General features: G+C 42.4%; 1 protein-coding gene across 1 annotated transcript in view; it reads right to left on the minus strand.

Annotated features, from left to right (window-relative positions):
• Positions 1-235: 235 nt before the first annotated feature.
• Positions 236-27,744, minus strand: part of ABHD2 (abhydrolase domain containing 2, acylglycerol lipase) — a 40,239-nt gene continuing 12,730 nt past the window's right edge. Inside the window, exons 4-11 of the mRNA XM_009635874.2 lie at positions 19,131-19,306; positions 17,393-17,560; positions 14,401-14,584; positions 10,646-10,738; positions 8,828-8,938; positions 7,380-7,449; positions 6,468-6,552; positions 236-5,421 (exon numbers count right to left, since the gene is read on the minus strand). Coding sequence (XP_009634169.1) covers positions 5,225-5,421; positions 6,468-6,552; positions 7,380-7,449; positions 8,828-8,938; positions 10,646-10,738; positions 14,401-14,584; positions 17,393-17,560; positions 19,131-19,306 — 1,084 coding nt within the window. The 3' untranslated portion in view covers positions 236-5,224. The remainder of the gene's footprint in view (positions 5,422-6,467; positions 6,553-7,379; positions 7,450-8,827; positions 8,939-10,645; positions 10,739-14,400; positions 14,585-17,392; positions 17,561-19,130; positions 19,307-27,744) is intronic.

The raw sequence follows: 27,744 nt of genomic DNA on the forward strand, positions 1-27,744 counted from the left end.
CAGCACGGAAAGCTGGCAACTGCTTTGACTCATTGATGGCACTTATGCCTAAGCTTCCCCAACAGTTGAGAAAGTCCAGGCCAGTATAACAGACACTCCTGACAATAAAAGGGGTACAGTTACAAGGCACCCCTTCCTTGGGGTGGTGTTGCTCTGAGGCATTCTAAGCTCTGAGAAAACTCAAAGTTCTCACACTAAGAAGAGCTGTTTGCTTTTTCACCCAGAAGCCATGAAGGAGACACTGTGGCTCCAGGACCTACCCAACCAACAAACCCGACAAAGGAATAAGGACACATGGAGCATGACTCACGCCAGAAACAAGATGTTCTTCACAACAAGTGATTTATGCACACAGCACAAGGCTAGGGCCTTTTCTGGTCTCCTTGAAGAATGCTGTGAAGAATTTCAATAAGCTCCAGATAAGCATAATATTTCCAGAAAAACTTGGAAGCAATTCAGGTGACGGAACTGTTTGGCAATTAAATCCTGAAGCTGCTACTCTGCTTTTTCTTTTGAGATGTAGTCACTTAGGCAGTCTACCTCCAGCTGTGCTGCTGGAGAATTAATAGACATTAAGAACTTTGGGATTGTAAGGTAACAAGTCACATATTAAGCAAAGCAAGTCCTCCTTCTATGACTCAATCCCTACTGCTAGAGGAGCACAGAGCTGGAAGTGATCCACTGCTTATATATAATATTTTAAGCCTTAAAATAGACTGTAGCTAGTTGTAGGCTGATCAAAGGTCCTTTAAGTCAGCACACTTGTACGTTGCCAGAGTCGTCTCACTACCCAGTGTCTGAAAGTGTCACATTTACTAAAGAGCAAAGCCCCAAAAGCTCTGACAGAGGTGTTACTGAAGTCTCTAGATATGCTGATGTCAAGGGAGGAAGAGAAAAAGGGCAAGGCACCACGTGTCAAAGGGCTGTGGTCTAGGAACTTGTGACAGACCCAGGACAGATGACACACAGGTAGCTTGGCTATATTTAGTACTGAAGCCAATAATTCCCAACATCTTTGCTTAATGCCCTGTCTTTGTAATCTGTATCTTCATAAACAGGAACTGCAGAAAAACACTTAGGAAAAGCTGCAGGGAAGTTCAGGTGACTGTCTTTACAACACTGTCAGACCCATCTGAAAACACCTTCAATTTCAAAGCTAATCAACATTAAAAATGCTGGCAGATCTGATGTAGTGGAAGCTGCAAGTTCCTTGTGTTCAGTAAGAGCAAGTCCCAGCTGCTCACCTACAAGCTTCAGATCTCTCCAGACACTGACAAAGGTGATGGTTGGACCAGCCTAACCAAACAGTAGTAGTTCTGCAACCTCCTAGCTGATTGAGAGAGTCCTTAGGGTTTATGTTCAAGTGCTACTTAACATCCAGTGATGGGAGAGAGGTGTGTATACCACACAAGACTACCTGTGGAAGAGCTCTGCTAACGCTTTTTCTAATCCCAGTTTGAAACTAAACAGAGCACACAACAGATTCATCATGCTGTAATCTTGAACTGCACTATCAGACTACACTGTAATGATATGGAAGTGCACAACTTCAACAACCTCATGTGTCTTGACAAGAGATGAAAAAGAAAGCTTGACCTCTAAAACTTAAAAATTCAGATTGCATTTAAGGTTGAGTTCACTGGGCAAATGAAGACCACCTGCCCACATCACAAGACTAGTATTGCCTTGTTTTGGGAGAGAAGAGTATTTCAGATTAAGACTGGACAAAGTGCCATGCATCTTGGGGCACTGGCACTAGATATCAGTCACCAGTCACTGCCAGGGGCAACATTTAATACAGGATTCCCTTTAGCTAACATGTACAGCAACTTAACTTTCCCCTCTCTTGCTTCCCCAAGATCTCTTGGGCTTACTGCTGCAAGTCTGACACCATGAGTCTTGCTTTGGAAGCAGCAAATTGGGTGGGATGGGAAGAATAGATTTTTCACTGCTTCCACCTATGACAAGCTGAAGCAAGTTGAACCTGAGGCTTCAGAAGCCTTGCACAAACAAGTCATGACAAAAGCTCTTCTTCCCCAAACAGGCTGGAATTAGTTGGTCAAGTCACAAGTGGTTTGAACAGCTGTAGATACAAGTACAGAGTGCAAAGACAGGTCAAAGGAGAAAGACAGAGACCCAAATTACTTCTGTATTTAATGTTTCAGAAAATCCACAGCACTGGCACTTCTGAAGTACAAAGGCTTAGGTTGTGGGGCAGGAAGGAGTATTCCTCAAAAAGACCCTCCAGCTTTAAAGGAAAATCTCTGTTTAGTTAGAAAACACTATAGCTCTTGCTGCTTTGAGAATTGCCTTAGTTGCTCACCTCATTTTAGAAGACTTGCTTAAAAACAGGCCATTGATTGACTGGCCATCTGCTGTAGTGAAATCTGTTTGAAATGAAGGTCCATTTGATAAGAAGGTAGCTTCCTCATATCTCAGACAGAAAAACCTGTCTGAAAGCCTGGTCCATCAAGAATGATCTTTACAAAACAAGAGGAAGAAAATTTTTTCCAAGAAAACACTTCCCAGGACAAAGCTCTGCTTTCAGAGGGACTGCATGACCTGGTCAAAAAGCAGAGGCAAAACACTTGCTTAGCCTCAGCATTAACCTTCCCAGACAGTACCAAGCCAGTTCTCACCCTCTCAACTTTCACATTTTGGGCCAGTCAACAACTGAACTGTTCTGCTAGCTTGGGGTCCTGGGAAGGAAGGCTTCAGCCACTCAGGGAGCTAGGCAGAGAGCCCCTGCTTTTGATAAGGCTCTCAAGTTGAGGAAGGCAGATATTTTGCTCTCAAAGGAGGTCAGACACACACTGACCTTTCTTTCATAGGTATCCAATATGTTTGGTCATATGATGGGCTCTTCACTTCAACAGCAGCATCAGTCCTAAGGACAACTTCTGTTCCTCTAGAGCTGTCTGAAGTTGATACTTGTATCTCAGCACAGTAAAGCTGAATTGAGGAAGGACACATGAAGCACAGGAAGGGCAGTTTTGTTTCCTAAAGGCAGGCAGCCATGACCTGGGTAAGCTACAGCTGTAGTATACTATGAAAGCTGAAACATTTCTAAAGTTGTAACCCACTGGAGATAAAAACCATATCCCCCTACACACCTAAATTTATACTGTATCTATTTGATGTGTACAAGTGTTGTTTACACTCCGCTTCTGTTGAAGCGAGAAGATATTTAAGTCACATCCAATGAATATTACATGAACAGCTACTTAAGCAAAAATCTGAAATGTCTTTTATGACAGATTTTAGTAATATATAGATGCAGTATGAATAAGAGGATAAAAACATAGAGACATGATATCCATCAGCTAAGAATATCCTTGCTAACTGATGCCCTAAAATAGTTCTTAAGGAACAGCCATAAGCACAGCCAAGTCTTGCTATAGCTTTACTTGGTCACATCTTTTCTTTGATGAAAAAAGGAAATCTGGATTTACTAACAAGGAGAATGTGCAGATACCCACAGTTCATTGTAACAGGCCAAGGTGTCTGGCCTAAGGCAAATGAAAGGAGTTTCCTGATATAATGCACCTTTGCTACAATAGTTAATTATTGCTTTATTGAAACAAAACCCCACCTCTCCAACCTACTGAAGTTCAGGGACAGGGCAGTCCAGAAGGCTTGTTCCCCTATATTACCAGACTGAAGTCTTGCAGCTTGTTTCACTCATAACCTATAAAGTGCCTGGAACACAGACCAAGGCTGAAGCAATAAAGTGCTAATTGATGTGGGAAATGTGACAGGAAAAGAACTTCACTAACATTATGATAAAGAAGTCCTAAGGATGGATTAGTGAGACTACAATATTGACAGAACAAACAGTAAAAAAAAATTTGACCACAAAGTTTCAGTCTCCAGATTGTCACGGGACAACTTTCCTTCCAGGGGATAGACTGGAGTCTTTAGTAACAATCTTGGCACAGACCATAACAGCCACTTGAGGAAAATGCACAAGTGAGTAGACATCTTTCCTGCAAACAGCTTTCACACTTCATTTCGCACATTAAAACTAGAAGACGATGTTCGGGTGTGGAAAAGGAATTCAAGTGAGGAAGAGCCCAGTGTCTTACTGGAGCCAATAATCCTACAGCATTTACATAGATATGGGAGTAGTTAGCCATGCAAAAATACCATTTTAGTTGCACAGGGCTAGAGACATACAGTTCCCTGTCAACTGTAAGGCAAGTCATGTGTCCAAAAACCTTTTGATGCTTTGAAAGCCAAGGGGAAGAATTTTAGTATGATTTACCCTGATGTACAGGGAGTAAATCTAAATAGATACCTTCCCACACAACAAGTGAATCCCTAAAAGAGTACATAATCATCTATTAAATATTCTTAAAAACAGACTGAGCTCACAGAAAGATCCTGCAGATTCTTAATCACTGGTTTCCATTTGGAAGCCAGAGCCAGCTTTAAAAAGCCCTGGGTCAAAGAAAGAACACCCAGTACTAAAAAGATGACTACATTTAAAAAGAGGCAAAGATGACAAGAAGGTGACTGACCTGGTCTTGGTGTGAGAACATGTTTACATAGAAACATTAACCAGTATTACGAGCCTGCAGCTTTTCTCCACTTGGAGTCCCATCATAAAGACACCCCAATCCACAGATAGCTGAAGTATGGAAAAGTTAAGTACTTTAATCTGATTCACTTGTGTAAGTGCATTCCTGGGACCTAAAAGGCTTCCCTTGAGATGGTCCAAGGCTGGAACTCCACTTGCAGTCAAGCATCTTTTTTTCCAAGCCACATTTTAGTGGCTTAGACTGAACCACTCACTGGCTTGTGGCTTGGTACAGTGTTTTTCCAGCACCAGGACAGAATAGAACAGAGTCATAGTTACCCTGTCATCTACACCTAAACAAATGCTGCAGATCAAGTTTTTGACCAGCAGGTGAAGAGATTGACATTTGAAACTTCTGCTATAATAAAGCAAGCAGTCTTTAGCTCAATAACCCTGTAACAAGTCACAGTCAGCAAACCTAATTCTTCAAGCAGAGCAGTAAATTACAAATCCAAGTAACTATATATGCAAAGATGCTCTGACCAGATATTAACCTCTGCTTTAACTCCACTTTGGAAGAAAACATTGTGATCAAACCCCAGCCATAGGATATCAAGGAGAATGGAAACCTGAAGCAGCAGGTGAGGGAACAAGATGTTCCCAAAGTGGGAGATATACTGAAGTGATCCAAAGTCTTTGGGTCAATTACTCCTGCCCAGATACAGCCTGCTCTGTGTCTGAGCAGTGAGACTTTGTCTTCTCCCATTGGCAGATGGCATTGGCATACTGTACCACAAGCTTATCCATCCAGGTAAGAGGTTCCGGGAATAGTACAGACCCCTCAAAAAATCCTAGGTGGCCTCCATGAAGGGGAAGCACATGCATGACATTTTCCCGTTTCTCTGTAAAACAAAAAATTTCAGAAAGTTAACATCTTGGAGCTGATATTGAAGGCATCTTAAGTTGTGATAATTGGCTATCCTTGGCAGGGCATCTGGACTAAAGGAGCAATCCTGTGAAGGAAGCAGAAGTGTGCTGACAAAGGCCACAGCTACTTTAAAGTCCAAAGCACATAACCTTACTGCTTCCCAGAACAGGAGAGTCTGCAGGAACCAGTCCTAGCCAGTACAAGAAGGTTGCCCAAGAAATGCTGCTGGCTGGGCTCTTACAGGAATACCTGTATTGCCATAAGAACGCTCAGTCTTTAATGAATGAACGAACATCTTCCACTCATGTACACTGGAACTAGAACTGTTAGCATCACACTGAGATGTACCAGAGCTCTGACTGTACATCAGCCACCTTGTTCCATGTACAGTGAGAAAATTCCTCTGTTTGCTTCTGTCTGGAAGCATCTGTAGATAAATTCTCCGCTCACAGCTTTCAACCAGGAAAAGAATGAACACTGCTTCCCTCCCTGTGCACCCACTATTTGTGTGACAAAGTAGCAGCCAGCTCCCTCTCCTGAGCTTCTAAAGGTAATTTGGCTTTCTCTTAGCTGAAGACAGACAGTGCACAGAACCCCTTTTCAAGGGAGAGATCCTAGTTCAGTACCAAATAACAGTTATGCATGTGCCCTCCCTCTGGCTCTTCAAAGGGGGCTGTTCATCTGTACTTAATCAAGACTATCACTATAATAACCCACCTTTCTATTAAATCCCAGTGAGGAATGAAGACCCAAGGAATGATTTTTCTATTCAAGAATGTAACCTGGCTATCAACACAAGCCAAAACATCAGAAGGTGCCTGAAAGGACTCAAGTTCTTCCTGCTCAAGGTTAGCCTTGTTAGTTTTAGCAGCTGGTGATGTAAAGAGGCTTAGTACACCTCCCACAGGATTACAGATGTAAGGAGGCAAGTCAAGCTGCTTTGAAATCATGGATCATGATGTGATAAGGAAGCTGCAGTCACACAAATATGCACAGCTGGAGCAGACTGCTTCAACATACCTGAAAGAGCTCTTGGAATTGATAGAAGACTCTCATGCACAAGAGGGTCATCAGCAGCATTAACCAACAGAAGAGGAACATAGATCTGCATCAACAAACATGGCAGAAAAGGAAAAACAGTAAGGGGTTGGTATTGAAATTTCAGTCTACCAACTGTAAAAGCATCTTGGCTTAACTCAAGACATCTTAATAAGATATCTTATTTCAGAATTGCCCTCTACCTGGAGAAGCATCAGAAAAGCAGAAAGAGTAAAAATTTAAGACTAGTGGCTTTTCACCAATGGAGTACTTTGCAGAGCTTGCTTTATTTTTTCTCAACTCAATGGTATGAAAGGGGCAGGGATACACCAGAGCAAATACAGATTGAGTCACAGATCTTTCCCATTCTCAGAATTCAAACAGCTACACCCTTTTTTTGCTCTGTATTGCTTTGTGCATCAGGCAGCTAGTGCCTGGTCTGTATGGACACCTTGGTTAAAGTCCAGGAAACTCCCTTGGAACATCTCCATCCTCTGTCTCAGTAGATCAAGGAGGAATTCATCTTCCAGTTCCAATTCTGCTAAGTATCTGTCTGACAGATAGCATCCTGAGTCTATTCCACAGTATCCAGTCTTTCTTCCTTGAAACTGCAGGCTCTATGCCACTGCCAGTTCCCCACCTTATCCTCATACACTCAGAGCAGTTTGGCTGAACGCATGGTTTTACCAAGATCACTTGGGTGCTACTACCTGTCAGAGTCATAAGTTCTTAAGAGGCCAGAGCACTTCGCCCCAGTATTAGAGGTAGCAAGAACTGAAATCCCACTCCAGTATATTTTGTCTGATTATTTTCTGAAAATTCCAGCTAAGAAAGCTGTTTTCTTTCCAGTAGGAAAACGTATGTGCAAGAGCAGTCTCTATTGCAAGAGCTTACCCTATGCAAGTAATGCAGGCAGCTTTCTTCTTCATAGTATTCCTTCAGGGAACTGTAGCCATGGAACTTCCTGAAAAAGAGAAGACTCTCACTGCAATCATCTGCTTCTAGTACCCACATGACTCTTACTTTTAAGTGAGAGCATATATGCAAAGATAGGAATACTTCCTCAATTTTCATGGGCAATGCTTCTTTTCCAACCAGTGTCTCTGCAAGACTCACCTTTGGCAGCACATGCCTTTACGCTTTTTGTGCTTATGCAAACATTGTGATAGCATGGGCAAGCTAAACATGCAAGTTGAAGTCTAAAAGAAATGTGTTGAAGGCTGCTAAAGTATCCCATTTCACTTAAGTAATTGTACTTATGGAAGAAAGAAAGGAGTTATGACCTTGTTCATCTTTACCAAAAGCCTTTTCAAATACAAAACCAGAACAGTTTATGAACCTCAAACATATTGGACAAAAGTTCCTGCCTGCAAGCCACCCAGAATTCACCGTGGTTCCAGATCTTTGCCAAATTCTTAGCTCTCCATCCCAAACCAAGAATTCAGTAAGCCTATATGCAAGTACATGGGTTTTTGTTTGTTTGTTTTTGTTTTTTTTTAAGACACAAGAGACAACATAGCTGTTGGCTCAAACTAGAAAGACCTCAGGGATGAGGGGCTCAAGTACGTGGGTTTTTGTTTGTTTGGTTTTTTTAAGACACAAGAGACAACATAGCTGGTGGCTCAAACTAGAAAGACCTCAGGGATGAGGGGCAAGCAGGGAGATTTCTCTAGCAATGGCTTTTAAAAAAGCAGCCAGCAATACTCCCAGTCTGCCAAAAGTGTTATAGCTGTATAGCTGACAGTTTACAGCTTCGTTTTGGAAAGGTGTCATGCCTGATACCAAACATGCCATGGTACGAACCCTGCCTCTAAAGAAAGTGCTGTGTTGTTTTCAGTGACACAGGCAGTAACTGACTGCTCAATAAAGCAGAGAGCTTAATTTAGGTGTTAGCATGACGTGTAAAAAAGGTTGTATCATCACAGCCAACCCTAATGTTTATTGAGAAGGCAGAAGTGGTTTTTGGGAGGAAGTTTTGTTTCAAAATTCAAGGACATTCACAAGCAGTTCTGAGCCACTCTCCACATTCTGCACTGTTTTTTGCTAGAGCTTGCAGCAGAGCTGGTGTCTGCCTACATTATTGAAGGCTGCAGGTTGAGATTTTCTGATAAATAAATGCCTCCTGGATGATTTTGCAGAAGCTATAACTATCAATAGCAAGTTGTTTTGGTGTTTTTTTCTCGTAAGTTTTATTCAATGTGAAGGCAAGGAAGAATTTCTGAGGTTGGCAGCACTGTATTTCAGCAGATTTCTACAGGCATAGTATGGGGCATACAAGAGCAACACTTGAAGAAAAGGTATTTTCAGAGATCTACATAGGATCAGAGAATCACCCTTCATACCTCATAACATTATCATCAATCTGCATAAGGGATGTTGCTGTATAGAGTTTGCCCAGATCAGCATCTGACAGGCTTTGTGGCTTCTTCATGTTATCTCCAAAAAGAACTTGCCTGAAAGAGTAACATCAAGAAAAACATCCAAATAACATAACAAGGGCAGCAAAGCCACGACCTATTCAAGGACAACTAAGTTTACCAAGTCTGACAAGATAAGAGTAGAAGGGGGCTACATATACATGAGGCTTTCTCAGAAACAAGCACAGCTTATTTGTCCACCTCCCTTTGCAGCAGGGCTTAACAGAAACCCTGGCAGCCTCTTAAAAAAAAAAAGATTTTCCTATTACACTGAAAAACTGCATGAGGAGCCTCTAAAAAGAATCTTCCTAGAACAGACAGCACTAAGGGTATTTGGAACAGAGGCTGGGTTAGAGGGAGTGTCCTTTGGCTTCAGACCAAACCCGTGGGTGGCTCGGGTGAAAGCACTAGCAGTCCTGGGCATAGCATCTCCTTCACCATCTGGTCCTGAAGTCTCCCCAGCACAGAAATTAGCTTAGCTCACACAGCAGAAATTACTGGAGGCATTACCTTAGCAGAAAGCTATTTACTATGGACACTTGTCATAACTAATTATTGGCCTCAGGGGAAGATGTGTTTCTTTACTAAACTGCTCCCCTAACAAATAGAACAAAAGCCACAAGTTGGAAAGGGGTTCTTATTCCCTTTCAGAGGCAGCTGCAGGGCAGAGCAGGAGGGAGGCTAGGTTTGACTTGGGGGAGCTGCCTTAGAGCACAAGTGATTATAGAAAAGAGTTTACTTAACAGACTTGCCTTCAAGCCAGCACCAGCTTTTTCTGGGTTATGAATTTAAGTACCTTTTAATGGGGGCTTACCCAACTTCACATGTTAAATTTGGTCAAGTTGTCTAAATATTTGTCAATCTGGAATGAATTATGTGGATCATACTACATGTCAGCTGCCCTAATTCCTTCTACAAGTGTTTCATATTGCACAGGAGTGTAAACAATGAACCAAAAGTTTGCAAGTTACACATGCTCTTAATTGGAATGGGTCTTAGATATTCCCCTCCTTCTCCCTTGAGTCAAGCAGCTTCAAATATACACAGATGAGGTACTTGCACATTTATTGCCCTAGAAAGAAGTACCCAGAAGAATTCTGATGGAAGAAACAACAATAACATTAAGCATGTCACCTGTTTAACAAACACATTCCTTTGATATGCAAGAGCCACAGATCACAACAGCAGCACAGGGATCCTATAGGTACACTTGCACTCCAGGAAGAGCTACACTAAGTATTTTGCTGGCTACATGCTCTTTCCAGAGGAACATCTAGAAGCCAGAGCTACAGTTTAACTATTGCTTATTTGATAAGCAGCAGCCCCATACAGCAGATCTTGAAGATCAATCCTACCTCAGCTAGGTGGCAGAACAAGAGGCTCCTCGAATAGGGAATTCTTTGGCTAGCAGCAAAACAGATGCAGAATACTCCACTTTGAAGTCTAATTGCAATGTTTTCCTGTGCACATCTTGTTTGTTCATTAAGCAAGTCTCCTCGGAAGGCAAAAAGACAACAAAGCCTACTTTCTTCTTACAAGATCACCAAAGCTTATTTGTATATTTTACGGTATATGAATGAGATTAACATGGGCTCCCCTTCTCTGTTGGTTTATCTAAAGGCCACCAAGCAAGGAACTGGTGCATAATCTTTCAGGAGTCCTATTTTGAAGGACCAAGACAGCAAATCCAATATAGCAACTGACACAATCCATGCTATCAGTGTAAGTGACATATTGCAGTACCTGTGAGAAAGGATGATCTTCTTCATGTTGTCTGCCATGAGGAAGTTGTAAAATCTTCTACATTGATCCCATTGCATGAAGGTTTCCTGTGCCCTAGAAAACACACAGTGCAGAACAATCAAAGCTGTTAATGAAGATCTTTCAAGATTAGATTAATACACTAATATCTTATGGCAGCCTAGAGGCTTTTTAAACAAATCTCCAGGCCTTCCCTGCCATAGCTTGACCTTTTCCAGGAAATGACTTCTACTTTGATGAAGTTTGGTAGTATCAGAAAACAAATCTGCAGTCTCATTTTGCACAATGCAATTAGCTGTTTTGATCAGAGCATTTAGGAGCAATCAGTCAAAATCTGCAAGACTGACAAGAGCATTTTAGTATCCCTTTGCATAAGTGGAATGCAATTTACCTAATGGGACTGCCAAGGAAAGGATTAGTTTTAGTTGCTGAACAAAGTGTTGTCTGTTGTGTGTATTAGCTCTGCAGAGGAAACAATTTGTGCAGATGTTTCCAATATGTACAGGCACTATTATTGTTTTGGCTTCATTGGCAGGAGCTGTAGGAATAAATAATAGTTGCAGCTGCAAGTGGCATCTGAGTTGAAGTCTTTACCTATTCTCAAAGCAGAATAGCACTTCACAGCTTATCTGTTGTTAAAACAGAATTAAAGCCATCCAGACTTCTGTGAGTCCTGCCAGATACCAGCACTCCTTTGCTATGCAGGGTCATGAGCAGGTTATAGCTTTACTCTTAAGCAGGGTTTGCTGTTACTGAGGAAACACACTATCATTTACTAAGCAACCTAAGAATCCTGGGAGCAGTTTCAACTACTGAAGTACTCCTACCATTTAAACATTAACATACCATGAGAACTACAGCAGATTTAACATGACTTCCCAAGCTACAACCTACAAGTCCCATACCAGAGCAAGAGCAAGCTATGTTTTCTTGTAGTAAGCCATACTGGAGTATGCATTTTTCTGCCTAAAAACCTTCCCTAACTTTTTGTCTAGCCTGACTGTACCTACCATGTTTATGCAGGGCAAGGGAATAAAGGAATACAGAAAGGTGAGTATTTCTTTCTTCACAAAAGATTTTCCATACAAATCTTATAAGTTATTACAAGACTTCGAAGTTAAAGCTACTGCATTGCCCTGCAGTTCCTGTGGTGTACAGTAATACTCCTAATACGAAGAGCTGCAAGCACTGGAAAAAAAAAAAAGCAGCTTCCGGTATTTTGAGGACTCCACAGGCTTCAAAGCTGAGGACTCTCCCCACAGCCTATAGGTGAAGATGCATTCCACAAGATCAAGAAGCAGAATCAAGTCTGTGCAGGCAGAGATTAAGGAATAAGGAGACATGTTTCTGTTTAGCCTCAGGGAACAAATTCCCCAGACTCTGTGTTAATTCATTAAACTAAGAGCCTCATGTTCTTCTGGCAGATCCTAGCATTGCTGCTACTTTATTATGCCCATCTGTGGAACTCACATTTAATGCTCTGGAAAGGCTTTCATATTTCAGATTCCTGGTTCACCTTGTTCACGACCACTTTTTTTCCCTTCACTTCCTAAAGTTATTTGGGGAATAAAGGCTGTACAAGTTAATAAAAAAAGAAAACAGAATTGTAAACTAACTGGTCACATACACCTGGGTAATCTACTTCCATGTAGGCCAGAGGGATAAGGCCAGTTATTTAACCTACCAGACCAAGCCCAGGAAGGCTAAGGCTTAACTGTTCCACCTGGAAGTCCTTTGTACCTCCTCCCTCCCAACTCTATAACCAGGGGCACAAGGCCCTCCCTATCCTGTCTTTTGCTTAGTAGGTGTTTCCTGATGTTGCTTTCCCCTAGATCTTCAGCTAATTAGCATTTAAAACAGAAGTAGATATTAGGTAGGGAGACAAGATCTGAAATAGCCTTCCTGCTGAAAAAGCAGATGTATTGTGACTAGAGATTTGCTAGTAGATGTTTACCCAGCAGGTGGAGTCAAGACCTCAATAATCTACACAACCCACTGACCAGTTGCATTAAAGTCAGGCAAGCAGCTGTTATTTTTCCATACAAATATCCAAGTGCAATACTGTTGAACAGGTTGTCCTTGCCCTGCTATTCTACCAGCACATCATGACATACTACTACAGAAATTGGTTTAGGAACAGCATTACTTGCAACATCATTTGAGACCAGAAATACAATATTGCATAACTGCAGAAGATGAACCAAGTGGACTGCAGCCAGATGTGTTCCTTGCAAACCCTGTCTGATGGCTGCAGTTGAGGAACTGGCTTCAAAGGGATGCTCTGTGCTCCAGGCCAGAACCCCAAAATGAAGAACATTTTACTTGAAACAAAACAGAAAAACTGTTTCTGAAAGCATCTGTTCATATTTTAAGGGCGGGAACTCATGGAGACCTAGCAGTAGATTACACATTCTTTTAGCAGTAGTCACATCTGATCTCAAAAGGGATTAGGTATGCTGGAATATTACTGAAGTGCATATCAAGCTTTTAAGTCACATCTTAATGCTTTCAGAAAAGCTTCTTTCCCCTGTAGGAGCTTAACTCATAAAAGGTGTCACCAGACTGCTGACTATCAAACTGGTCTGTATACAGGCAGAGCATCAGCAGCATGAAGACAGTTCCAGCTACCTTGACCAGGCTGGGAGGCAAAATTTCATAGGAAGCACCTCACAGGGCTGCCATAGTGTCACCATTTTTATATGCCCAAAGGATCTTGACCCAAATACTCCAGTCTCAACAGTCCCTTTTGCCTTTCAAATAGTCTCAGGGCTCAAAAAGGCAGTTAAATTACTGTAAAATCAGCTACACCTTAGTAGCCATCCATACATACAGAAAAAACCTGAAAGCAGTAGCTTAGACAGTTGCATTGTTTTAATCTTCATTAACTGTGCACGCATGGAAAATTACTGTACATTTGTTGAGCCACCAGTTTTCAAGCAGCACTGCTGTACCCAGATCCTCTGTCAGCAACTACAAGTGTTAGCACTAGGTGGAGCCATTACAGCTCTTGAAGTGCTAAAGCCTTGGCTTCCAGGTGGGGAACCACAAGTTAACATTTTAGGCAGACTTTAGGGCTATAAGCGTTCTCCTCCCCACCTTCCAATTGTATAACACAGTTGGAAGTGCCTCTCCATCTCCTCATCAGCCCACAGCACTATTTCAGGTACACATACTAAGAGGGGAGCATGGACCAACAGTGTATAAGCTGTGTGTCTCTTTCTAGTCTCCCCAGGTAAGAGCTGCCAGATGAAACTGCACACTGAAGCCAGAAAAAGTTCTCATGAACCAATGAGTCTCTCAGTATGATGAGAAAGTTTAAACTATTGCTTGCAAACCTGGCATCATCTCAGCAACTTGTCATGCTGCCCAGCCTGCTTGGTTAATTACACCAGGACTGCATGGGGAATGCCTCCTCTTAGAATGCTGTAGTAATTCTGCTGTGACACTGAGGCCAGCTCACGCACACAGACCAGAAGCTGCCAGCACGTCCCCAGCCAGGTACAGAAAACTTATTTGCAATATTGACAGAAGGCTTATTTGTGCTGCCAAATCAACAAAGCTTTGGTTGCTCCTTCAGGAGGGTAGCATCCTCCACGCTGCAGTCTCTCAGACCAGTGCAATGCAAGAGAAGCAGCACACTCCTTCCCCCCGCCCCTCCTTCCACACGCACCCCACCACAGATCTGTCCCCACCTGCACCCCCAGAAGAGGCTGGCATGGAGCAGTCTCTAGACCCACCTCAGCGCACTGTACCCCTGGCACACGCTGACACAGCACAGGACTCGCTCTTGGTTGGCCTGGTTCTCTCCCAGGTATTTGCAGACAATGTTTCCACCCAGGCTGAAGCCTACAACAACCAGCTGGGTCTGAGGGTAGGTCTTCTTGATGTAATTAACCATGGCACTAAATTCCCAGGTGCAACCTAAAAACAAGGACAAAGTCAAAATCATCTTCTAACATACCTAGATTCCCACTTCAAGCTTCAGTTGTGTGCTTTAAGTTCAACTTCTTACCCTTTCTGACTTCTCAATAACTTTAAGGTTTTAAGAGGTCCGATTCACACATGTGTTCATGTATCTGTTTTAGGAGCCCTGTGGACCTTAGCTCATGCTTAGTTCTGACAGAATGCCAGAGCAAGATGAAATTAACTTACTTAAAAATCATGGCAACAGCTGATCTGACAATACAAACTCTTCTTGCTAAAGCAGCTTAGAAAGACTGGAACAAGTCTGGGCCCAACATTACTATCTAAGAACAGCACACATCATTACCTTCCTGAGGCAGTTTGATACTTGTGAACTTAAGTGGGGTGTCTGGAAAGCAGCTTGCTTCTTTGCTTTTAGCAAGACTGCTATGGAGCCTTAAATCCATGCTGATGCAGGGAAAGTGATGGAAATGCAGTTGGCTTGTTGGGACAGAGCTCTTGCTGGACTGTTGCAGAGCCTGACTAAGCTGGTGCTCTCTGGAATCAGAGGGAAAGTTTTAAGTAGAGGCAGCTAGCCCATTTTTAACCACTGAAGAGGTAAAAATGTTGCAGCTTCCTCAAAGATAAGGGTATCCCCTCTTGAAGAGAAGAGGTAAGTGCCTCTATACAGATTTGTTCTGTTCTCCGCTAACACCCACTTGCATCCCACAGGCCGCAGGCGCAGAGGGATCCAGCTTCTGGCAGTACTGGGGTTCTCAGATTGTTTGACAGACTTTAAGGCCTCCACACATGCAACATCTGAGTACCTACAGCTATTTCTCCTGCCTTTGACTTTGGGAAAAGGAAACATGAAGAGAAGCAGCTGCAAAACTGATGGTATTGGTGCACTCATATCAACTGTCTATATGCTTTGTTAGCCTTCCCACTGGATTCAAGACTGCAGTCTGCACAGGAGGCACCACATGAACCACAGAAATAAAACTCTGGCTGTTTATTCCTGTTTGGAGTCAGAATCTCAGTTCTATTCTGTGGAACTTGCACAGGGAGATAAATCTTAAGAATTGAGATTCTATCCTGTGCCAACTTAACAGTGCTCCACTGTGCCCCCACCCAGCTGTAACATCCTTGCTAGACATCAGACTCGGGTTTTGGCTAGCTCTGGAGTAGACTGAGCACCAGGGTTTGTCTCTTCTTCAGTGAAACAGCAGGCTTCTGGATGAGTGTTTTAGCAGGGCTTGGGCACTTCCTTGTGAATATTCTTAATGAGCAATTCTCCTCAAGATGACAAATGCTGCATTGCTCTAGTTTCCTCCGGAAGAAGCCAGCAGTCAAAATACTTTAGTATTTGACCTTCGTGATTTGAAGGCAGCTGGCAACTATTTCAGAAATCCAAAACTAGAATAGCAACAGATCAAGCTTGATGTAAAGGCCGGAGGATTCAGCGAATCCCAAATTTAGGCTACTTGTTCCTCAACAAGTACGTCAGGAATCCAGCAAAAGCTGGAAGGACACTGGGACATTTGGGTTGGATGCAGAGCAAAGTCTGCTCATGGTCTTGCTGGCAGTCCACATAGGCAACTCTGCCAAGTGATTTACTGTTTTTCTTAAAGGAAGCGCTAGGCTTTTATTGCCCTCTCCAAGGCTAAAAGGTATGTCTGGAGAGATGCGCTACAGATAACTCCCTAAGGTCTAAAGCAAAGCTCCATGAAGAAAGCTCTCAATTTTTTATCAAAAAAAGCAAATGCTTTAAGGAGGCCAAGCTTAGTTCCCAAGACACAGCAGACCTGAAGCCATTAACAACCATGGGCCTTGATACAAATTGAGGTACTTTGTATTCCTGAAATTTTTTCCACAGAGGAATAGATGCAATAACTATAAAACAAGCAACAAAGGCCTATTTGCCTACTAGACCCAGAATCTCAAAGCACAATATATCTATTTTGGCAATTCAACTGTTCAAGATAAACATTCAAACTGTTAATCCAAAGAAAAAGAAACCTAACACCAGTCTATTAAACCCACAATTGACTCCTGACATAATGTACCTGTAGATGTTTGCAGTAAAGAGGGACATGAGGACTCCAGATAACCTGGGAACAAGCAGATCAGGTCGCAGGCAAGAAGGCCACATTCTACAGAGATCATGTTACTCACTAGCAGGGCAGTTAAGAATAGCTGGACTCATCCTTAACACACTTCCAAATCCTCTATTCCTTTTAATTTCTAGGTTAAGACAGATTTCCTTATACTCAAGGTGAAAGCCCCAAAATCATAGCAGTTAAGCACTACCACTTCTGTAGCTTCACTGTCATACTGTAGAATTGTTGCTGTTCCTTGACATTTGTGTTACATCCAAGGATCAATCCTCATGTGTCCCTCCTAGGATAGGAAGGTACTGTCTGGACAGGTTGGTACAAACTCCTCTCATATTACATTTTACAAGGCCTCAGAAGTAGTGTTTATTCTTTAGAGCCAGGTTTGTTTCACATTCCACGAAACTGACATTTCAGCAGGCTCTTAGCCACCACAGGAGTTTTTTTCCCAAAAGTTTTCTTTCAACAAAACTGCCTCCTTGATTAGGATACATATTGAAGAGCTAGGAGAAGAGACAAGGAGAAGCGAATCCCAGTATTAGCCTTCCCTCTTCCTTAAGAACTTGTCCTGTAAGTTCAGTTTAGTTCCTAAGAAACAGCACAAAATTAATGTCCTCATTCAGATACAGCAGTTGTGTTACGCTGAAGGAGGCTGATCAAGCCCTAGAAACTCCACAAGCTTGAAAGTCCCCAGTTGCCATAAGGTACCTACCATACGTGAACATTCTTGGAGAGGTGAGCTCAATATTTGGTAAGGCTCCCAAGTGATTCAGGACAGCACATCTGTACCCATTTTTTTGCGCATAGTCAACAAAAGTGCGGATATACTGCTTTTCACTGTGGTTAGCAATCCCAGGGCAGATCACCATTGTGACATCCTCTGTGCACAGAAAGAGAGGGAAGTTAAGTAAATGTCATGTCATGCAAATTAAGATATTCAAGAGGTTTCCATTTCAGATCCGTGGGAAACCATCTACAAGAAACAAGCTAAAAATCCTACTAGTCTGCCAAAAATCCAGTATGAGACAGGAGACTAGAGGCTCCAGTGCTACAGATGTGAAGAAGTAATTCACGTTACATGAGATGAACAGTTTTCTAGCTTCAGGGAAAGCTGCCCAAACAGTTCAACAGGCACTGCCTAGAGACCAGGAGTAAATTCTTCCCTTTGAAGGATTTTTTTGACATTACACATGTTCTACCTTCTGACAGCCTGTTGTGACCACTAAGTGTATGGAAGCTCTGGAGCCCACTGCTCATTCATGTACCAAGTACACTATCTATGCTCTTTTTTCCTCATTTCCCTTCCAGGATTGGGTGTAGCAAATCATCATTTTGAAGATGTTAAGCACAGACATTCTGACTGGCTGACATTAGCCATGATCTGCTTTGTGGCTAATCTAATGATATTTGATCTGCTGACACTGTTCAGTAGTTTAACAAGATATCATTTCATCAACTAAGAAAGCAATGGTTGTAATTCAAGTAAGCACAGTAAATTACATTCAGGGTTAACATATGCACTTCAAATTAGCTATCAGACTCTTATGTGCAAGCTCCAATGCTCAGCAGCTCTAGCCACTGAAATCGTCCCTCATTAGGAAACCACTGCTGAGATTCTCTTCGGCGATAAAGGTAACAGTAACTGTTCTAGTGTAGCATTACACCATGAGGATCTCAACACTGACAGTTAAGAAAATAACTCTGCTTTTTATGAATGCCATGATGGGAGTCATGGGCTTACAACGACATCAGCTACTGCAGGGGTCAATTGTACTTTTGAAGTCAAGCCACAGTAACTGAGTTTTAAGTGTTGCTGTTTCTAGCAGGGAGTTTGAAAGCTGACATTCACTCTGAATATACATACATAGTGTTGTAAGGAATCACCATGATTTTCTACTTTTTTATGGAGTTCTCTTCCTGCCTAGACTCCTTCATATCCTGCGCACATGGAGTTTGTTTTCATGTAGATCTTGAAACAGCTCTTGTTAGTAAAGGCTGCCAAGAATCTGCTTCTAAGGGGGAGATGAAATCTAGTTTCTTTTCCATACAAGCCAGGCTATGAAGAACTGCATGCAGCTAGACTCTGTTCTATTATCGTACAGCCTTAACAGGCAAAAGGCACTCAAACAAGGCTTGCCACCAGATCCTCTTTGCCAGCCTCACACTTGAGACTCAGGTAATAGTACATTTCTTCTGTTCCTTAACTCCCCACCTCTTGCCACAAACAGTTAATTAGTCTAGTAGGGTCTGTCCTGCTGTCCGAGATACAGGTATACAGCAAGATGACCTCATAGCCTCCCCATGTTGGTTAGTATTGCTTAGCAGCCCCCTTCCGTCACCAGAATTAACATCTATCCTTCCTGCTAAATCAAGTAGCAGTGTCCTCATCTCCCCCCAGAGCACAGAATCAAGGTTAGCAGCTATATGCAGCCAACAGCTGTTTAACTGACCTCCGGTGCAGTGCTCGGACTGCGGCTCAAAAAGATCAAAGGTGGCTGTTGCTCCATCTGGCATCGTGAGGTACTTGCGAAGTCCGTACGGATGTGGTGATCTCACTCTCCCCATTTTTCCATAAAGGGCAGTCTGGATATGTCCACTTTTCCCCCAGATCAGGGGTGGAATGTACCTGAAAGAGGCAGCAATTTAATTGCTTATCCCTGCTGTGTTAACGAGCCTTTGGGAACAGATAAGCACTCCCATAACAAATCTCCCCCTCATTACCAAATATAGTAACAAACATGAAATTGTTTTTGCTGTGACTGAACTGGCAGCACTGATTCTTGCAGCCTTACACAAGAGGAGATATGCTCTCAAAGCTGACAAATCAGCACCGATAGCAGCAGCAGGCATTCCTCTATACCGAAATGTTACATGCACAAATGCTTCTCACCAAATACACAGAGGCCTTGTGCCTCTGCGAGATTGGGACAGCATGTTGCTAGTCAACCAAACTGACCTCCAAAACCTGTAAAGTGTTGTAAATCTGTTTTAATTGAAACATTGAAGCCTGCTGGGTTGAACCACATGAACTTGAGTAAGCACTTGACTGTACAAGCCAGTGGCAGAAATGACAGGATTGATAGCGAGTTTGAGAAAACTGAAAGCCCCAAGACTTGATGGTTGGGATGATTTTACACAGAACTGCTTTTCTCAGTTAAGTGAGAAGCAGGGGGATTTTGCCTCTCAAGCAAAGTTAGGTAAAGCTGGCACAGTTTTAAAAGGACCTGTCAGAATTGGCCAACCAAGCCCCACTGAACAGTAAAACTCTTTCAACATGAGGGGGAATCTATCAAGTTCATTTGTTTATGAAGGGCATATTAAAGCTAGATGACAAAGCAGATTGTCTTTCTTTTCCTGGCTTACTGGCCCTCAAAAAAGGCATGGGGGAAACACTGCTATTAGCTGGAAGGGGTTAAAGGCTTAGTTATCAGTTTTGTTAGTACAAGCAAGGTGGCAAGCGGTCTAACTGGAGACATAGTGTTGCTCATGTGGTGGTGGGACAGTCACCTGGCCGTTCCACAAAGGACACATTAAGCCAATGCCTTGAAAAAGATAGTTACATCAGTTCTCAGCAGAAAAGCATGAATGATTTATTATTTAGGAGATAAGCAGTCACAGGGAACATCATTCCAATTAAGGAGCTGTGGTCTCTGCTACGCAGAGATATGCAGGGCATCCAGAAGAAGCTTGAGAGCTGCTAACTCTCTACCGTAGATCCCGAGAGATTAGCAACTCCCTCCCCCCATTTTGTTGAGGGGGGGGGAGGCTGGCTTCCTGCAATTACTCCCTTTACTGCTTGAGACCACACGAAGCAAAGAGCTTGTTTTTTCATGTTTTCCCCTGTTCACTGAAAGCTAGGCAGCTTGGGGCTCAGATTTACTACCTAAGCCTATAATCCACTAAAATGTGACAGAAAACTTGCCTCCTTTGCACTCTGACACTACCTACCCACACAGCTGGACCTTCTTCCCCATGCCAGCTCTTATGCATTGAATTCACAATTCCCTGTTCCCCCTACACACTTAAAAAAATGAGTTCCTATAAAAATAAGATCTAGGCTTATTTAGCAAGACAGGGGCAGTAGTACATTCTCCTTGTTCTCTTCCCTCATCCATAAGGGAACCTTCTTACAGTCAATGCAACACAGTAGTTCATTATTCAGTTTCACTCAGTTTTTGCAAGTGCACTTCCCAAAGAGACCCAAAATAGATTCCCACAGAAGTAGATGCCACTTCAATAAAAGCTACAAAAGCTGCCAACTCATGCTTGTAACCTTGTTAAGTTGGCCCTCAGTGCATCTTGAATTTGATCACTCAACTATAAAGCTTTTAAAAGAATCTGCATGAGGCTAGTAACACTATCTTTTATCAGCCCAGCATCTCTGCACCAGGAGATATGCACTGCAGGTAGGACTTGCCAGGCGCAGCATACAGCACGCCAGCCATGCACAGATTCCCAGCAATGATAGGGACTGTACGGCTCATCCTCTGCACTTGCTGGTAGAGATGGACAGTAGTCAGTGGAAACATTCTCACGATTCAAGAGAGAGCTCCATCAGGATAGTACAGTCCATGTAAACAAGTCTGCACAAGAAGAACTACAGATGGTTCTGCTCAAGTCACATATAGCTCACTGCAGAGGGCTTTGAATGGCAACTATTACACCAGATGGGAGAGACACTGCTCTTCTAGCATAAGAAAAAGCAGCTAGCTTCACCCCAGTCATTTACTTTACAACCACTTCAGGTCAGTAGGCATACCCCATGCTAAACAGTGCTTGACTGGCTTTTTGTCTTCCTTCAGAGAAGTCCTTTGCAGATGGGTTTTGCTAGCAGCTTTTTTTGAGGAGAGCTGTCAAATACCACCTATAATAAGAATTTGCAGCTCTTTTAGAAGAGACTCAGATGTCAACATTGTTGCACAGTTTCTAATCTTAGGCTAAGCACATGCACTTGAAAGTTTTGGTGATTCTGCTTCTATGCAGTGCTTTTCAAATCAAAGATTATCCTAGTAAGCCCTAAAGTCTTACCCCATAGGGCTAACAGGAAAGCAATTTCTCCAGCTACAACAGCCAAGTTATACAGTTGTGACTGATTACTGCTACCACCTTGATAAAAAAAAAAAAATCAAGGATCTCTGCAAGTATCAATCCTTTCCTCACATTTACCTACAGCTGAGTTTCCAGCTACAAGTTACCGTCTTCCAGTGGAATAGATGCAGCAGCACATAACACGGGATGTTGTTAGGAGAGAAAGTTAGAAGAGTCTTCAAAGCCTCACCACTACTGCTGCAGCTTAAACAAAGACCAATGGCTTCAAGCATACTGCTTACCAAGAGCATGCTACTTACTACAGCCCACCTCCTCAGGTCACAGCTGGTTTCTTTGGCAACCTCCCCCCCCCCCCCCCCCCCCCCAAGCCTGCCTTCAATAACCTGACTCAAAATTACCTGAAGTACTGATCTTCAGTAAGCCAAACCTTTACACTGCTTTTACATAGGGTAACAGCACATGCAATTTCATTGAGATGTTATTTGTTAAAGGAAAGACTAAAACCAAGGCAGGAATCCCTGTGACTCCATCCATGATGGACAGATGCTACCTACAGGTTCCACATGTCCATCTGAACACTAAAACTGTGTGAAGTCCTACAGACAAGGGTGCACTCACTGCTTGCTCCCTTCAGAGTGCACAAGCTAGTGTTTCTGAGCAGCCTAGGGACCAAGCTTATCTTTAACTCCAGTCAGCTGTTTAAGCACCACACTGCCTGCAGCAATGATGTGCTAGTGTTAGTCACTCAACATGTAACTATACTCTTCTAGATAAATATTCAAAGGTCAAGTTAAGGCACAAGTAGTGTGCATAGGACAGCACTCAGATGCAGAGATTCGCTACTCCTACTTAGTCATACTTAAGCATGTTAAGTATATTTCTGCACTTTGTACTTAAAAATAAAGCAGTTAAAGCTCCAAAATATATGTAAGTGTTAGAGCAGCAGCTTGTTATCTCACCTATCTTTTTTTTACTACTGCCCATCAGCCTTTAAGCCATAGGCTTATGGTGAGATAGATAACTTAAAATCCCTTAAGTATCCAGGCTCCAGGAGACTGAACATCACAAGACTTCAACAGAGAGAAGGAAAGAATTTACCCAGATTGTATAGGTCTTGTATAATCAGTGAAAAACTAAGGCAGATTAAAACTCACCTTACCAGACTGGTGTAAAAACAGGCAGCTATTAAAAATACTAGACTTTAATTTACCATGACAAGTTGCCAATCTAACCTACTACAAAGCCCTATAAAGCCTTGACAGTAACGAAGTGATGCCTCTGTATCACAGCATTCCAGCAAAAGCTGTCCTCAGCTGATGGACAAGTTTGACTTTGCAAAGCATCCTTACAATCTATAGCAGAATCAGGCACATGATCTGTCAGACTGTTTCTGCTGACCCTCCTTTTTGGCAATGGACAAACCTGGTTTTGAAAGTCTTCCTATTCGTGACTTTAGTTATGTTTTTGAGACAGCCTGCAAGAACTTCCAAGACAAGTACTGAGCATAACAGCGCAAGACTGTATAGGACTGAAGGACAAGACATCTTTTTATCCAGGGTTTGTGTGGACTTTCAGCTTGCTCTTACTAAAACTATACAAAGAGGAGGACACAGAAAGAACTCTTCAGTCATGAAGGTGCATGATACCACACTGGTGAGGCAAAAAAACCTACCCAGGAAATTATGCAAGAGTCCCCACCCTCTGAAAGTGCAGATCAGAGGAGCTAAATTTTATTTAAGCCGTATTATGTGGAAAAACAATTCCAGAGACATTTTCATACTCAATCCAGCTGAAAAACCTAACTACCCAGTGCTGATAGCAACAGCTAGCACAGATTGTTTTGCAAGGAAGCCAACGTTCCTCATGGCAAACAGCTGAAAAGAAATGCTCCTCTGAAACAATCATCCTGTAGGCAGCAGAACAAGTACTCAGGCTATTTTTCTTATGATTTGCTTTAACAGAACAAGCTCAGCAGGGTATGACACACGGAAGCATGAGCTAGATATCATGCAGACCGACCAACTAAGTAGTATCCACAGTTTAAGAAGCATTCAAGCATTGCCCTTTAGATTTTATGCTAAAACTATCACTACTGCTAAATTTAACCATGTCTTCCAAGCAACAGCCCCTCACTCAAAAGCAGGTGGCTTCCCTCTGGCATTGATATTAAGTAGAAACAGGAAAAGCGTTCAAGGACATGACAGACTTCAACTTCTCTCTAACTCCTGCTATAAACTCAAATGGTTTTAAAAAGCAGTGTACTGTAGAGATTATCCCAGTACAGCAAGTTTCACTGTAGGGAGATGATTCACTACACATTCCTCAGCATGCCCTGTTCCAGCAAAGCTGCTCACAGATGTATGAGAGCCCAGGCACACAAGCCATGTCTATAAGCAGCATTTCCAATGTTCTGCAACAGCAGTTTAGAGATGACAGAAGCTGAGCAGCCAGCTGGGTGGTGAACAGCAGTCAGGAAGACCTCTTGCCAAAGAGGTATATGCATGCCCACACAAGGACAAGGATGATGTACCACACCAGCACAGACAAGCAAGTACTGATAACATAGGAGATCCAAAGGCAAAGTTAGGTTGTACTAGAAACAAAAATCTCAGTTTCTGTGAAACAAAAATGGCTTCCCAGTTTGTTCCAGATCCAGAGGCTTTCAGCTGACTCATTTCCCTGTTTTGATTTGGTCAGCTGCAATAGATAGCAGGCACTCCAAGTAAAGATAAATATTTGAGGCAGTTAGTTACAGCTTCCAGTAGCCAGTCCTGTAAGTTCCAGTAACAGGATTCTGCAACAGAAGGCAGACAGGAGAACAAGTCTGGGGATGCCAGTTACTTATTATGGAAGCTGACTTATATGGCATAACAAGTACAGAGTTCATCAGTCTTAATTGGCTAAGTGAATTCACAGCCAGTTACATAAATCTGCTCACAAATGCTAGTGTTTTAGCTCCAAATACTGTGTTTCAGCTGTGCAGCACAACCCCTTATCTTGATAGGTGGCTGTCCCCAACAGTGCCCGAGAGCAAGAGAATTCCAAGTGTTTCACAAACATTTTCCTAGCATTTTAATACTAAAAACAATTCCAACATGTGATTGTAGATTAAGTTTTAGTGGCTCTCAGGCAGCAGATTATGATTTTAGAGCACGTACATCACCCAGTATGCAGGAATTTAGAAAAGCAGCAGCTGTATAAGCAGCTCACACAAAGCATATAAAAACTGTGCTATTTTTGTTAGCAAGCATCAGCATTCAGGTCCTCAAAGATCTGAAGTGGAAGTTCAGCAACAGGCTTATTTCTGGAGTATTACTTCATTTCATCTGAGGAGATTAACACTTTAAACATAAATTCTTACATCAACTTTGATGTGCTGCAGTACATTGGATACTGATGGCAAAAAAGCAGCGCCTACAATTTGTCCATGTCAGGAGACACCCTGAGAACTGCCACCGGCATCACAACAGGCAACAGGTTTTTTGTCTCCTTTACAGATCAGTTTAGAGGTATTTAAAGGATGCTTTACAAGTCAAACCTTATTTGAACCTTGTCCCTTATTTGATGCTATGGAATGCAATTTGAATTCCAATCAAGAAAGCTCATCTAAAAGTCTGCGGGGTTCAACTCCCTCCCCCCAAATATGTAAAAAGCAGCTTTTCCTGCATCAGCTCAGCTAGACTGTTCAATGTGATGAAGACACAGCAAATATGTAACAGCAAAATTTTAAAGCAGCTTACAGAGCTTCCATGTCCCCTGAGCCTCTGAAAAAGAAACTAACATAAATGGAGCAGAAGTGTTTGCTGCCCATAGAAACTGCATGAAGTCAGAACTATTTACAAGTACAGACTGGCCTCCTCGGTTAAACCACCTCCTTCCCAATTTAGGCAGCTTTTATTTAGTAAAGTGCCCATCACACCCCCTCTTCAATCTTCAGTGACTACAAGAAGTATTCTAGTCAAAACAGGGCACGAGTATTACAGCACATCGGCCTTGCTGATGAGAGCTGGAGAATGCAAGGCTGCTGCCAATGCCACAGCAGAGCACCTAGCAAGGACTCAGACCTCCCAAGGCTGCTTCTCTCCCTAAGGTCAATGCTTCAGCTTACCAACAGGGAGCTGCCATTCTTCTCTACCTCTCAACATGTTCCTGAAGCTTTGGCAGGTGAACAACACTGTTCTTCTAGTTTATTATTCTTGTGGAAGTGTTCCTCCCCAGTTAAACACCAAGGAGTTGACAGGAATCAAACACTGTTTACTATTAAGTGGAAGAAAAGAACATTGAAAAGGTTGAAGCTAGCTTTTCTGACTGCTTGTCTCCTTGCATCTAGGAGGAAAGCAATGACAGTGCAAAGGAGTCTTCTGGTACCAGGCAGCCAGCTTATCCAGTATGGGTTACTGCGCAAACAAAGGATAAAAAGGATCTAGGCTGGATTTTTGAGAGTGTTTACTAACAGGCTTGACAGTCATTTGCCTCAACCTTTGAGGAGCTTGCCTTTGGTAATGATAAAAGTGTGCAGACAGCAAGGATAATTATTTTCTGCAAGGATGACATTGGTGCCATGCCTCTACAGGAACAGAGATACATACACACACTTGATGGTAGAAGAAATTAGGAACAGCCAAAAAGAATCTCTAGCCCAGTACATCAAGCACTGGCCAAATTTGTCCTCATGAATCAAAGAGCCAATGCTCCATTTCTAGAGGAATAAGAGAGCAGACTGCAGACTTTCTGTACCAATTTGCAAGACAGGAAGAGGAGACAGCTGCAGGCAGGGGTCAGGCCCAAGTGCTCGAAGGCACCAATAGCTGCGCTGATTTGCGAGAGCTGCCATGCAATGAGCAGTTCTTTGAATAAGAAAGAGTCTGATTATGCTACTCCACTTGGTAAGCCAAAGTACAGAGCTGTACAGGGGTAGAGGAAGGGAGATAAAGAGGTAAGAAAACACAAGCTCTAGGAAAACAGAGTCTATTGCTTACAAGCATTTGATCAATATGCAGAAAGCCTCTAGCAGTTTAGAGAATTGTAAAAAGCAGTGCTAACATTTGCAAATACAAGGTACCTGGCACACAGCCATTTCAGGCAACATTACTATCCAAAGCTCTTAAATTATTCATCTACCACCACCTGGCTTACTCAATGACACTACAGTTACAATACATTGAAGTAAGTCCATAGGTGAGAATGGTGCCATGAAGGGGAAATAAAATTCAGGAGTGTTTTTTTCCAAGTATTTTTGGATAGCCACACTAATACAACAACTTTGCTTATTTCTGCTTTCTCCTTGCCACCCTGTTTCTTCCAGCAATACCCTGACTCCTTCCTTCCTTAAGCATAAGGGAGCTGAACAAACCAGGTCTGAAAGACAGTTCACAGTTATACAGAAGAACTGGCCTTATAACAGATCTTACAACAAACCCAGCACTGACATAACAGAAGGGATTGCTGGGCTACTTATTTTGCTTTCATGGTAGAATTTGCAAAGAGCTGCTTAATCAGCTTTCCTAACACTCTGAATAATTAGCAAGTAATCAAAGCCTTACAAGATTTTTTTTTCAGTGGAGTATGGCACAAGCTGTTTTCACATAGCTTTTTGCTAATTAGTCCTACAAACTATTTCATGCATAATTGCAGGAATTTAAATATATTTGTTCCGCTTTAGTCTCCAAGTGACTTTCATGCCTGAAGACAGGATTTCTTTGATTTTTTTTTAATTTCTGTATTAAAAAAGTCTGTGATAACATCAATAGAACAGCAAAAAAAAAAAATCACATATACATCATCTTAGAGAGTTCTTTCCTATAAGCCCTTTCAGTCCCAACAGCAATTATATTCCTGCTTCCCCTAACATAGGTATACAGGTAACAAGACTGAACAACTACCCATTTTGTTCTAGTTTTTTTCAGCTAAGTTTGTTTCCTGGGGTCATGCAAGCCTTTGAGGCAATGTTCTGCCCAAGAACCACGTGTTAGAAATCATTACTACAGTTTTCAGAGAAGCTGGCAAGCCTGAGCT

The sequence above is a fragment of the Egretta garzetta genome, unplaced genomic scaffold (assembly GCF_000687185.1).
Source record: "Egretta garzetta isolate BGI_Z169 unplaced genomic scaffold, ASM68718v1 scaffold203, whole genome shotgun sequence".
NCBI classification, from domain to species: Eukaryota; Metazoa; Chordata; class Aves; order Pelecaniformes; family Ardeidae; genus Egretta; species Egretta garzetta.